The sequence below is a fragment of the Chrysochloris asiatica genome, unplaced genomic scaffold, assembly GCF_000296735.1.
Source record: "Chrysochloris asiatica unplaced genomic scaffold, ChrAsi1.0 scaffold00025, whole genome shotgun sequence".
Lineage (NCBI taxonomy): Eukaryota > Metazoa > Chordata > Mammalia > Afrosoricida > Chrysochloridae > Chrysochloris > Chrysochloris asiatica.
In genome coordinates, this window is record NW_006408543.1 from 16,235,826 (window position 1) to 16,250,133 (window position 14,308).

The window sequence follows — 14,308 nt, forward strand, 5'->3', positions numbered from 1 at the left end:
TAGTGAGGTTGGCCCAGAATCGAACATTGTTTCGTTCTGCTGTGCATGGGGTCGCTATGAGTCGGTTCCAACTCGATGGCACCTGACAACAACATGATCAATACTCATGAAATCAATAGTCAATAAACTACAATTGCATTGGGAAATGTGTTGCAAAAGATCTCTTTAAAGTGTTGGGGGAAAAAAAAAAAAGCAAAGATGTCACTTTGAGGACTAGGGTGCATCTGACCGAAGCCATGGTATTTTCAATGGCCTCATATGCATGTGAACGAAGGTCAAAGAAGAATCCGTGCCTTTGCATTATCATGTTGGCAAAGAATCTGGATCTACCATGCATGAACAGCCAGAACACACACACTTATCTTGGACGAAGTACAATCAGAATACTCCTTAGAAGTGAGGATGGTGAGACTTTGTCTCATGTCTTTTGGATGTGCTTACCAGGAGACCCCAGCCCCTGGAGAAGGACATTGTGCTTTATAATGTAGAGGGCCAGTAAAGCCAATGAAGACCCTCAACGAGATGAACGGACAAAATACCCTCAACAATGGGTTCAAACATAGCGACAATGAAAAGGCTTGTACAGGACAGTGTTGTGATCTGTACTATGCGGGGTAGTTATGAATCGGAACGAACTTACCAGCACTTAACAATAACATGTGTGTGCACGCGTGTTTGGTATGTATGTACTTTTCTTAAACATAAAGAAGTGACCCTTTGGAAACTTTGAGGGAGGAGGGCCAGACTGGACAGTTTGAAGGACAACTAGGGGTGGTGATAGTAGGGGACATTATGGCCTCCTAAAAAGCCAGTGACACGGATAACCTCCAAGGAATCACCCACATGAAACATAGATGCTGCTTCCGCTGTGTTCCAGTGAAGAACCCCTCCAACCACCTCTGCATGGCCCAGTGTGGAGTTGGAGATGAAGGGGCTGTGGTTGTTGAATGCAGTTGAGCTGTTCTGACTCATAGCAACCTATGTACAATAGAACACCACACTGCCTGATCCCGCCCTATCCTCACAATTGTAGCTATGTTGAAACCCATTGCTGCAGACACAGTGTCAATCCATCTCATTGGGGGTCTTCCTCTTTTTCACTGACCCTTTAGTTTACCAAGCTTGAAGCTTTCATGGGCGTTGACTGTGGATTCAGGTAAATGGAATGCTTGACAACTTCAGTATATCCTCTGTTTATCATGATGCTTCAGTTTTGAGGATTTTTTGGCTTCCGTTGAGGTGTAATCCATACTGAAAGCTGTAGCCTTTGAGCTTCATCTGTAAGCACATCAGTCCCTCTTGGGTTATCTGCATATCGCAGGTTGTTAATGAGTCTTCCTCCAATCCTGATGCTGCTTTCTTCTTCAACTAGTTCAGATTCTTGTAGTTGGTAAGTGCTGCCAAGTTGATTCCAAATCATAGCAACTCTGTACAGGGTTTCCAAGGAGCAGCTGGTGAGTTTGAATCACTGACCTTGAGGTTCAAATCGACCTTGTAGTCCAGAGCATTAATCTGCAGTGCCCCACCAGGTCCAGATTCTTAACACAGAGATTTTTTTGCTCAACATATAGATTAAATAAGTATGGTGAAAGGATACAACCCTGACACATTCCTTCCCTAATTTTAAACCACACAGAATCTCCTTGTTCTGTCTATGTAGAGCTTCCCTGTGACTATTATGAATGCTCCCGGATTTTTATTACTCATATTGGTATCTGTGGTTTGTTATGACCCACATGAATGTTCACATAGTCAATAAAACATAGGTAAACATCTTTCTGATATTCTCTGGTTTTAGTCAAGATCCTTCTGATATCCTTCAGTCCACATCTTCTTCTGAATCCAACCCGAATTTATGGCAGTTCTATATCCATATATATTTTAAAGACCATTTTTTAAAGATTTACAACAAAATTTTACTTACATGTAATATTAATGATATGGTTCAATAATTCCTTCATTCTGTTAAACCACCTTTCTTTGAAATGGGCATACATATAGAACTCTTCCAGTCAGCTGACCAGGTAGCTGTCTTCCACATTTCTCAGCAGAGCTGAGTGAGCATTTTCAGAATTGCATGTATTTGTTGAAACATTTCAGTTGATATTCTGTCAACTTCTGGAGCCTTGTTTCCTACCAATGACTTCAGTTTAGCTTGGACTGCTTCCTTCAATGCAACAGGTTCTTGATCACATGCTGAAATGGCTGAACTTGGACCACTTACTATTTATTTTTGGACCGTGACTCTGTGTCTTCCTTCCATCTTCTTTTGATGCTTCCTGAATTGTTCAATATTTGGTCCATAGAATCCTTCAATATTGCAACTTACGGGAGGGGTCTGCTCTCCCATAAATCTGATCTTGGAGGCCCAGATCCCTCTGCATGATGTAAGGAGAGGTCATGGGGCTCTTAGCTGGCCTCTGACCCTCTCTTCACTGTCATAGTAGGTATCACCCTGGTCTCTGAGAGATTCTTCCTTGTCAGGCAGTGCCATAAGACTCCCCAAACTCAAGGTTCTGAGGAAGTGGTGCTCAAAGGGGAGGGAGGGTGATATTGCCACCTAGGGATTTTAGGGTCCCTATTTTTCATTTTTTACAATGGCTGAGGCATTACTGTGACGACTAAAAACATCCTCCATAAACTCTCCCAAGGCTGCTGGAGTCTCTGGGTGATGTGGATAGTTAAGCATTCCGCTAATAACAGGAAGGTTGGGAGTTTGAATCACAGAGAGGGTCCTCCAATCAAAGGCCTGGTGATTCATTTCCAAGAAAGACCACAACCATTTAAAACCCTGTGAAGTAGTTCTACTCTGAAACACAGGGGGGCGCCAGGAGTCAGAATCGACTCAAGGGTAGGTGGTTAGTTTTGGGTAGGAGGGTACCTGGCAGCAGTGATGCTACACCGTCTAGAACCCTGTGAAATAGTCCCACCTGGTACAGTATTTCTACATTTGGCTCAAGGATTGAATGCCCTGCTAAAATGCAGGCAAACAAAATACACTGATCTGAGCTGAGAACCCCATTTCAGTTGATAAATACTAACCATTTTCATGTGATTTGAATGCTACTTAATTTTCTAGCCACGTAACCATTATAGACTGAATTGTATTTCTCAAACATGTGTGTTGAAATCCTAACCCTGGACACATGGAGGTGATCCTGTTGGGAAGCATTGTTAAATGGCATCATGCTGGTTCCAAGTCATGGCAACTCCACACAGGGTTTCCGAGGAGCAGCTGGTGAGTTTGAACTGCAGGCTTTTTGGTTCAAACTGACCTTTCGGTTCAATGCTTTCCTACAGCGCCACATCAAGACTGCCAGAGTAGGGTGGGCCATAACCCAATCCCTTCTGAGTTATCCGAAAAGAAACAGACACAGGAGGAAGACAGAGGTCAAGGAATGCCAAGGAACTTCGAGACTACTGACAAAGAAGGACCACTCTCTAGAACCGCACTCTGCATTCAGCAATCTAGACTCTTTCACTGTGAGGAAATGCATATAGCCCAGTTCAAGGTTACCTATATGTGGTAACTGTGTTACAGTAAAGCCAAGGCAATAATTATCCTACAAATTGAGGGGTGACTGAACTTGGCTTTTTTTTTTTGCAATTTTTATCAGGAAGTATTCACTATTTTAAAGAGCTCTGATAGAGTAGTGGTTACAAATTGGGCTGCTAACCCCAAGGTCATCAGTTCGAAACTACCAGCGGTTCCGTGGGAGAAAGATAAGGCTTTCTGCTCCCTGAAAGATTTACAGCCTTGGAAACCCCGTGCAGGGTCGCTATGAGTCAGAACTGATTCCATGGTACTTAACAACAATTCATATTTTGGAAAACCAGTCATCCCTGCCGGCATCATTTGTGAGTGCACCATAGGCTTCTAGAAGAAAGAACCAGTCCGTCTGGGAGAAAGCACAGCTATATGCTCCTTACAAGAGAGGATGGTGAGACTCCATCTCACTGACTTCGGACCGGTGATCAGGAGGGACCAGTCCCTGGAGAAGAACTTGGTAAAGTGGAGGGTCAGTGGGAAAGAGGAAGATTTTAAGAAGAGGGGTCGACACAGTGGCTGTAACAATGAGTTCAAACACAATGATTGTGAGAATGGCGCAGAACTGGGCAGTGTTTACTTCTGTTGGACGCAGGGTTGTTGTGAACTGGATTGACTGGACAGTTCTAGTAGCGCTGTGGGATAAAGCACTGAACTGCGAGGTCAGTTTGAACCGCAAGATCCGAGGTTTCAAATTCACCAGCTGCCCCTCAGAAACCCTATACAAAGTCGCTGTGAGTTGGAACAAGGCACTTAACACCACCACCAACAGCAACAATACCAACAAAGGTGCTGGCATGTTTTGAATGCATCAGTCTGCATTCATAACCGTCAGACTTGGTGGTTTCCTGAATGAAGCAATATCAGATTACTTCATCCGAGTCCCAGGGTGGTGTATATGGTTAAGCACTTTGTTGTTGTTGTGTGCTATGGAGTCAATTCTGACTCACAGCCACCCTGCATAGGGTTTCTGAGGCTGTAAATCTCTGTGAGAGCAGAAAGTCTCATCTTTTTCCCACTCTACTACTAACTAAAAGACTGGTGGTTCAAATACACCTTAAGGTGCCTCACAAGAAAGACCTGGCAATCTATTCCGGCAAATTCACAGCCATGAAAACCCTCTGGAGGCAGTTCTACTCAGAAACACATAGGGGTCCCCATAAGTTGCAATCACGTAAAAGACAATTGGTTTGGCTTTTTGTTTACTTTCCAACGTAGTCATGCTGAATGAAGCATTCACATGCCACGAAAAAAGTATTCTTTTTTTAAATGTCTCCTTTATATTCTAGGTAAGGCAGTATGTTGATTTTTAAGGAGTGGTTAAGTACTCAGTTGCTAACCAAAAGTTTGAACCCACTTTAAGCTCAGGGAGAAACAGAGCCAGTTTCTTAACGATTCACAGCCTTAGAAATCCTGTGGGCAGTTCTACGCTGAAAGACAAGGTTGCTATGAGTCAGAATCCACTGGATGCAGTGACTATGTGGATTGTTTGGAAGCTGTGTAGATCTTGATCTTTCAAGCTCATTTCCAGGCGTGTGATAGACAGCCTTTGAGACGCTCCCCCTGAGTGGGGATGTTAATTTTCCTCCCCATGAGTATGGGCTGGGCCTAGAGACTTGCTTCTAACAAATTGTTGTTGTTGTTGTTGTTAAGCGCCGTTAAGTTGGTTCCCACTCATAGCTACCCCGTAAAGGGTTTCTGAGGAGCGTCTGGTGAGTTTGAAGTGCCGACCGTGCAGTTCAAACCGACCTTGCAGTCCAGAGCATTAACTGACATCACCACACCAGGACCCCTAATAAATGGAACCTAGCAAAGTGACTACGGGACAGCACTTCCGAAGTTAGGTGTCACTAGGCTGGCAGCTCCCATCTTGGGCATCTCTCACTCACTCTTTGAGTGTCGTGATCGGTCCTACAGAAAGACCCATGACCCAGAGACCTGCCAATGTCCACACATGTGATCTGGAACCCAGATCCTCCCCCAGGCCAGTTTTGATACAACTATGCCCCGGCCAACACTTCTACTACCATCTCGCAAGACCCTGAGCCAGGGGACTAAGCCACTGCCAGATTCCTGGCCCATGGACAAGGGAGACAAGCTACTGAGCTGTGGAGAAGTTTGTTAGGAAGCAGCAGGTGACTAACACAAAGGATGTAGCTGCTGGAGAAAGCCCACCCAGGTCTGGGAGGGCTGAGAACTGTTGTTTTGGGGTGTGTTCTGGCTTTACCACACTCCCCCAGGATTATGCACATCGCACATCCCCTGGGAGGCACAGCTATGCAGGAGTGTTCGCTCCCACACTAGTGGGCCCCAGGCAGCCCGGCTTCTTGGGCAGCTCTGCCTTTTCTTTCTTGCCCCAGGCCTCCTCCCTCTCCAGTGCCATGAAACCAGATGTTCTGCCTTGACAGCTGGGTCTCGTGGCAGGTGCCATGGTGTATCTCAGGCCTTTTTGCTTCCAGATGGTTCCTGGGACTACTCTGTAACCCAGGTTCCGGAGACAAGATTTGGGGGAAGGGAGACACACTGCAATGCAGTGAGTGTTGGGGTTGCTGCGGGGGTGGGCAAAAGAGGACAGGGTCCCAGCCCCGACAGGAGGGAAGGCTGACTCACCGCAATGAGTACGATGACAGACAGCGTGTAGTACACAGAGTCTCGGCACACAGCCCACCATGTCAGACGTACCACCTGGGGAACACAGGGCTGTCAGCATGCAGGCCAGGTGCCCGGGTGCAGGGAGACACTCATGGAGCACCTCCTAACCAGGCCATCTTGCTGCCCATCACTCGCCAGCTTTTAAGGGATAGCAAAACTGCCCTGAATCCTCCAAGAATGAAAACCACATGTTTCACAGCAGAAGCTGCCTCAGGAGTGGAGGACAGAAGCACTTGTTTGCTGCATCTGACACTGGCACTTCCTGGAGGTGACCTGACCATCCACCTCTCCTTCCCTCCACCAGCCAGGGTCTCCCCAAGAGGTCCAGTCTAATACCCCCTGTGAGTCTGACAACTAGGAAGGTCCAAGTACATGCTTCCTGCTGGGAAGCCAGAGCCAGGTCCTGGATAGTTCCAGAATCTAGTGCAGGACCAGCATTCCGCAGGTTCCTGTGAAGGATTTACTCCTATAACTCTCTCATCCTGGGACTGGTAGAGAGAATGGGTGTTGTTGTTGCCTTAGGACCCACAGAACATGGACACTGGAAGGAAAGTCAGACACAGAAATGGGGGGCTCACTGACTCCCTGACAGCCACAGGAGTGCCCCCACTGCAGTCCAGCCTGCCTGCACAAAAGCATCCAGTCCTGGGACAGAGGGCGTGTGTCACACACTGGAGGAGAGCCACTGACCTGTCCAGCAAACAGGCCACAGACTCCGATTATACACAGGATGTTGAACACAGCAGAGCCCACGATGGTCCCGACCCCAACGTCTCCATGGGTGATGAACACACCTGGAAAGGGACAGACAAGTCTTGGCCATTAGTCTGGTGTTCCCTCTCAGGGCTGAGCCCCTGTACCAGAGGGGGAGAGGGGACGAGGGGCAGGTCTCACGCTATAGAACACCCCGGACGTTGGTGAGAAAGGCAAAACCAGAGAGGCAAAAGTGCCCTTAGGGGACCATCCAGTCCAACTCTCCCATAAACAGCCTGGTGGAAATAGAATTCACATGGCATTATGTCCTCTCACTTAAAGTCTACAACTCAGTGGTTTTCTAGCATATTCATAGGGTGCTGCAGCCTTCAATACAAGCTAACATCAGAACTTCTGTTCACCCTCAAACGAACTCCATCTCTGATAGGAGTCAATCCCCATTCATTCTCACCCCAGTCTCGAGACAACCACTAAGCCACTCTCTCATTTTACAGATGAGAAGACTGAGGTTCAGCGCTGACAAATGTCCCTCCTTGCACTGGGCGCCATACCTGGGCTCTTTTGAGAAATGCTGTGTCTCCGGCTGGAGGGGTTTCTTACCAATGATGGAGGCGAACAGCTCGGGCGTGGAGCTGCCTGCAGCCATGAAGGTGGCACCAGCTACATCTTCACTCAGATGGAGTCTCTGAAACAGAAGTAGCCACTGACTCTCAGGGCAGTGGACATGCTGACTGGACATTCAGTAGCCAAGGCAGGCACAGAGGAGCAGTGTTCTAGGTGGGGGCCCAACTCTTCAGCTGGCAGTAGCCCTCTGGGGCAGCCTGTCCACACCGGGTCCCAAGCATGTGACCTCCAGCCAGTCTGCCAGATGCTCCACTCCCTCCACTCAGACCTGCTCTCCTGCCTCCCCATTAGCTCCTCCCAGTCCTTCATCTAAGAAGGTTCTTCCCTTTTCTCCATTTTTCTATCTTCTGACTAAATACCTTCTTGGTGAGCCCTTTCCTCAGGTGTCCTCCTCAGACACATGTTGTGTCTTATCCACCATCTGTTGGAATGTGAATTACAGGGAGCCGCCTACCCCACTGGATGATGAGCCCCTGAGGGCCTTTCATCTCTGGGACCCCAGTGCTTAGAATCGAGTATGTGTGTGACACACACACACACACAGTAGGTGCTGAACCTCCTGAGGAGAAGCCACGGCAGAGGAAAGGGTTATGCTGGGGTCTAGTATGTGGAGAAAAATAAGAAAAGGAACTGAAAAGCAACCAAGTCAGGAAAGGAAGCACACAGCAACTTGTAAGGGGATGGAGAGGACATCCTGCCAGTGGGAAGAGTCCTCTAGTAAACTTGGACTTGCCACCTACAGCTGCTTCTGGAAACTCTCCAGCCCAGGTGGCATGCTGGGCTCCCAGCCAACCGGGCTTTGGATCCAGAGGTTCTGGGTCTTCATCTCACACTGGGGCATTTTGTGCCAAGCGCTGGGAGGACATGCCACCCACCATATCACCCTGGGGGCTTTAGAGTAGGGTCCTGTGTGGGGCAGAGCCCACTGTCTCAAGAGCTTCCCACGTACCTCGCAGATCTTCTCCAGAGATGGGACAAAGAAGTCATCGCACACGATGGCCAAGGCGTAGAACATGTACAGAGCCTGTGTGAGGACAGACAGAGGGTATATGGTGGGGGCACCATGCCTTAAGGCTCAGAGGAGACCCCCAGCACCCAGAGGTTTACTCCTTCAAGCCCCTTCTAGAGAAATGTGCAAATTGAGTCCCAGCGAGGAGACGTGACTTGTTGGCGGCAGAGAGGGCTACAACTCAGGGCATGTGGCTGGTGCTCCTTTGGTTAACATTCCAGTGTTCTCTTCAAAGGTGAGGGCCAAGGAGGATACATTTCTCACTTCCCTGACACACTCTCAGAACAACTGGAAGGGACCCAAAATGGCACCACATTGGGCCAGGGGCTAATGAAACAAAACGCCCAGTCTTCACTCAGAAGCTTCCTCATGCTGCACATAAAATTGGTCCCAAAGCCAGAGCCTTTTCCGGCTCTAGAGTAGGCGTTGGCAAATGCTTTCTATAAAGGGCTGGAGAGTAACTATTGCAGTCTTTGTGGTCCACATGGTTTTTCTAATGCATAAGTATGAACGCTCTGCTATTGTAGATGGCAATTGTAGGATGGGCATGGCTGTGTTCCAATAAAACTTTATTGACAAAAACAAGTAGAGGGCTGGGTTTGGCCCTCCAATCAAAGTTTGTTGACCTCTTGCAATGCAGTGAATTACTTCATGTCTTTTCTAGCCACAGTCTTTGTAAAGTCCCACCAAACAACTTTTTTGTGCTGGTTCTGGGTAAGAGAAGGTGAGGGGAAACTGCTGATGGATTATCTGATTCAGTGACTGTTAACAAGGCTAATTCTCATTGATCACATTTGTCATCCTGCTGGGAACAAAATGAGCCACTGCAGAAGATGGATTTCACTGCCATCCAGGAAGAAGTGGAGTGGAGCATGTCCTTTGGACCCTGAGATCCCTGTGTTCGGAGTTCCTCGACCCAGGGACAGAAAACGGTGACACTGGAGGGGTGGGCAGGGGAGTGGCAGAGCAGCAGGAGAACCAAGAGCCAGAGGCCTGGACAGAGCGGTAGGTTCCCCAGTCCACACAGCAAGGAAAGCTCAGTGACTGTGAGCAGGAGGCTCACCTGTGGAGTGGGTTACCTCCAGGCACTTAATTGGGGAGCTAGGTTTGCTGACCCCTAGAGCTAGAGCTGAGTGCCTTTGGGTTTCTAGTAGAGTGGAGTGCCCTCTGGACATTTACTGGTGGTGCTTGTAGCTGTGTGCCATGGAGTTGGTTTTGACTCATGGTGACCCTGTATTGGGTTTCTGAGGCTGTAAATACTTATGGGAGTAGAAAACCTCATCTTTCTCCCACACAGTGACTGGTAATTTTGAACTGCCGACCTTGTAGTTATCAACCCAACTCATAACCCACTATGCTACCAGAGCGCCTATGGGCATTGATCTGACAGCCCTAAAACAGCTTTATAACATTGCTGGGACAGGGCAGAGGCCAGGTCAAGAGGCCCGTAGGAACAACAGAGGTGGTCCTGACTGGAAAAACTGGGCCCTGACCCTACATTGTAACTGTGAGTATGGTGTCTGGATTCTGTATGGCTACTGTAAGCAAATTATTGTTGTTGTTGTTAAGCGCCATCTAGTCGGGTTCTACTCATAGCAACCTTGTATAGGGTTTTCAAAGAATGGCTGATGAGTTTGAACCATTGTCTTCACAGTCTAGTGCATTAACCCACAGCGCCACACCAGGACACATGATGGAACTCCCACTAGGTAGAGAGTAGCGTGGGAGGATGGCTTGGAGCTGGTTCGCACACCCCTGTTCTATTAGTGTTACTGCAAAATTCCTAGGGTGGTCTTGGGTTCAGAAAAAATTTTTTTGACTTAGCAATGCAGAAATGAGGCAGGACCACAGAGCCCAAACCACACCCCCTTAGTTAAAGGGGAGAGAATGTATTAGTGAGAGAAAATTAGAAAGATAATAACTCTGTTCTAGAAATAATTTACAAGCCTGTCATTCAAAATTTGCCTACAACCCACATTCCAACTTTTGTTTTCCTTAATGGTTTATACTGTTAATGAAAACCTCACTCATTCATTATTCCCTGGTTGTTACTATGTGGGAAGCTCAGGTTTCACTTTCTTAATGAGCTTTTAAGGAGCTCTGTCTGGTAGCAGAGTGGTTACAGGTAGGGCTGCTAACCTCAAGGTCAGCAGTTTGAAACTACCAGTCAGCCCAAAGGAGAAAGATGAGGCTTTCTGCTCCCATAAAGATTTACAGCCTCAGAAACCCTAGACAGGGTTGCTATGAGTTGGAATTGACTCCATGGCACACTACCACCACCACCACCACCACCACCACCACCACCAGTGATCGATCTCAAAAACTCATACTGGATTGGGTTTAAAGACACAAGCAGAAAGGAGTGAATGGAAGAGGAAGCTCATTGAATGGAAGAGGATGCTGTAATTGATCCAAAAGTAGGTAAGCAAAACTGGACCACCTTCACTTCCTTGTACTACACAACAGAGTGGGCATGCTGTTGTTGTTGTTGTTGGTGGTGATGTGCTGTGGAGTCGGTTCCGACTCCTAGTGACCCTGTTATAGGGTTTCTGAGGCTGCAAAACCTTTACAAGAGCAGAAAACCTCATCTTTCTCCTGCAGAACCTATGGTAGTTTTGAACTGCAGACTGTAAGATTAGCAGCCTGACTCGTAACCACTATGCTACCAGAGCTTCTTAGTTGGCACGATAGATAGCAAATATTTTCAGCTTTGTGGGCAATACAGTTTATGTTGTAACTGCTCAGTTTGGCCACTGATGCACAAAAGCAGCTCTTATGGATTGCATTTGTTGCCCCCAAACATGCTTTGAAGTTCTAACCTACTCCCCTGTACCTATGAATAGGACTAGTCCCGGAAAGTTATGTTTTCTTTTGTTAATGAGGGTGTGCCATAGGTGTAGGGTGGTTCCTACACCTCATCACTCCTGAGTTCTAAAAAGAGCAGCAGAGCCAGCCACACATACAGGGAGGGCAGCCACCAAGAAACACTCAGGATCACCAGCAGACACCAGAAAGTAGGAGAGAGGCTCACAGGATTGACACAACGAAATGATGATTTGGACTTTTAGCCTCCAGAACTATGAGACAATGAAGTTCTGTGTTTTTAAGCTATCTACTAGTGGTCTTCTGTTCCATTAGCCACCCATTGCTACGGTTGGTGTTAGGTAACCCAACTCATAATGCCATAACACTGTTATAGTAGCACTTAGCTAATGAAGGCAATAGCCAGACAGTGCAGAAATGAATGGGTGTGGCTCTGTTCCAATAAAACTTTATTAACCAACAAAAGTGGTGGGCCAAATCTGTCTGTAGGCTGAACTTTGCTGACTTTTATCATGGTGGTGGTGGTGTGTGCCATGGAGTCGGTTCCGACTCACAGCAACCCTGTACAGATAGGTTTCTGAGGTTGTACATCTTTATGGGAGCAGAAAGCCTTATCTTTCTCCTGTAGAACAGCTGGTAGTTTTGAACTGCTGACCTTGAGGAGAGTCAATATGTACCTATACTTTGGGTTTAAATCCATCATTCTTTTTTGAATTGCTACTTGAACTCTGCCAATGGTCATCAAAGGCCATTTAAATTGAGAAATTTTTGTGAAGAAGTTCACCAAAGTTTCAAATAAGCTATAGTTATGTACAGATGGGAAGATTTGGGTTTGGAAGTTCTGGGTGATTTGGGTGGGGGTGTCTGATACACTTTATCCACATTCACTTGTATTTATGTTTATGAGTAGGTGTCATCATCCTCATTTGATCAAGTTACAAAAATTAGATAAAAGAAGACTGGAGTTCTTGTCTTGGTCACTAGCTGGGTGGCACTATGCTAGTCCTGAACAATGCTAAGACTCAGATCCCTTGTGGGGGAGATGGGGCCACTATGTGTCCTCCTCACAGGGCCTAGGATAGTGACACCAAGCACGGAGGGGCTTACCCCGAGGATGTGAAGCAGGACGGCCCCATGCTGTCGATCCTTGTTAGAGAACAGGTCTGTGGGGAACTCGTGAATTGCTGGAAGACAAGAGGAGACGACAGGGCATTAGTTACCTGGGAGACATCCTGGAAGACTCACGTGGCTTCAGACTGCCCAGGGACGCAGCCAGCGACTGTTCCTTAAGCCTGGGGCTGGCCTGTGCGTCTAGGAGAAAGAGGTTGGATACTTGTTTATCCACAAGTGGGGCAGTGGTTAGCATTCAACTGCTAATCACCAGGTTGGTGGTTCAAACCCACCAGATGCTCTGTGGGAGAAAGATGTGACAGTCTGCTTCTGTAAAGATGGACAGCCTTGGAAATACTATGGGGCAGTTCTACTGTGTCCTACAGGGTCACTGTGAGTCAACATCAACTCGAGGGGATAGTTTTATTCGAGTACCTAGAGTCAAATGTATTTTAAATATCTTGTATTAACAATAACAAAGTATGAGACACTTCATACTCATTAAACCAGAAAAATTCACTGCCAAAAATGCTGATTCCAACTCATAACACTCCTGTAAGATGGAGCAGAAGTGTTCCATGGGATCAGTGACTGCAAATCTTTATGGGTGCAGAGAGCCTCATCGTTTCCCCTCACAGCTGCTGGTGGGTTTGAACCACTGACCTTTCAATTAGCAGTCTAATGCTTTACCCACTGCACCATCAGAGTTCCTTCATACCCTCAGTTGTTGTTAAGTGCCATTGAGTCGGTTCAGATTCATAGCAACATTGTATACGGTTTCAGAGGAGCAGCTGGTGGGTTTGAACCGGAGACCTTATGGTTAGTAACCCGGTGTTTATCTTACAGCACCACACCGGGAAGGCTATATCATGAAGACAAATGATAACAGCTGAGGGTGAGGCTGTGGAGAAATTAAAGCTTTCATGCATTGCCAGTAGGAATGTAAAATGGTATACAGCTACTTGGAACAATCTGGTGATTCCTCAAAGGGTTAACTATAGAGTTACCATGTTGCTGCTATTGTGGTTAAGTGCCATTTAGTAGGTTCCGACCCATAGTGACCCTGTATAGGGTTTCTGAGAAGCGGCTGGTGAGCTTGAACCACTGACTGCAGTTCAAACCAACTTTACATTCTCGCGCATTATCCCAGATGGCCACAGCAGTACTATGACCCAACAATTCCACTTGTAGGCATATGTTGTTGTTGTTAAGTGCCGGCGAGTTGGTTCTGACTCACAGTGTATAAAGTTTCCGAGGAGCAGCTGATGGGTTTGAACTGCTGACCTTGAGGTTCACAGTTCAGTAGAGAAATGAAAATGTATCTTCAACAAAAACTTGTATACTCATGTTTACAGCAGCACCATTCACAGTAGTCAAGAGGTAGAGACAACCGAAATGCCCATCAATGGATGAATGGGTAAACAAAATGTGGCATCTGGGCACTGGATTGCTACTTAGACCTAAAAGGGAATGCAGTTAGGACACATGATACGCCACATGTCTGAACCTTGAAAACATACCTCTGAGCACAGGGAGAGACAGTCACATACTGTAGGATTGTATTCATAGGAAATGTCCAGGATCAGTACACCGACAGAGATGGACGTTAGATTAGTGGAGGTGCTGCAGGACACTGTGCTGGACCGTAAAGTCAGTTTGAACCATAAGGTCGGCGGTTCAAACTCACCAGCTACTCCTTGGAAACCCTATACAGGGTCGCTATGGGTCAGAATAGACTTGATGGCACTTAACAATAACATATATATGGAGTCCTGGTGTGGCACTGTAGAATAAGCACTGGACGGCAAGGTCGGTTGAACCACAAGGTC

At 47.0% G+C, this 14,308-nt stretch overlaps 1 protein-coding gene across 2 annotated transcripts in view; it reads right to left on the reverse strand.

The window, feature by feature from the left end:
* Positions 1–14,308, reverse strand: part of SLC24A4 (solute carrier family 24 (sodium/potassium/calcium exchanger), member 4) — a 259,968-nt gene that overhangs the window by 82,596 nt on the left and 163,064 nt on the right. For both annotated transcript variants that reach the window (XM_006839564.1, XM_006839563.1), the window contains exons 3-7: positions 12,477–12,553; positions 8,487–8,561; positions 7,514–7,598; positions 6,890–6,993; positions 6,158–6,232 (exon numbers count right to left, since the gene is read on the reverse strand). In XM_006839564.1, coding sequence (XP_006839627.1) covers positions 6,158–6,232; positions 6,890–6,993; positions 7,514–7,598; positions 8,487–8,561; positions 12,477–12,553 — 416 coding nt within the window. The remainder of the gene's footprint in view (positions 1–6,157; positions 6,233–6,889; positions 6,994–7,513; positions 7,599–8,486; positions 8,562–12,476; positions 12,554–14,308) is intronic.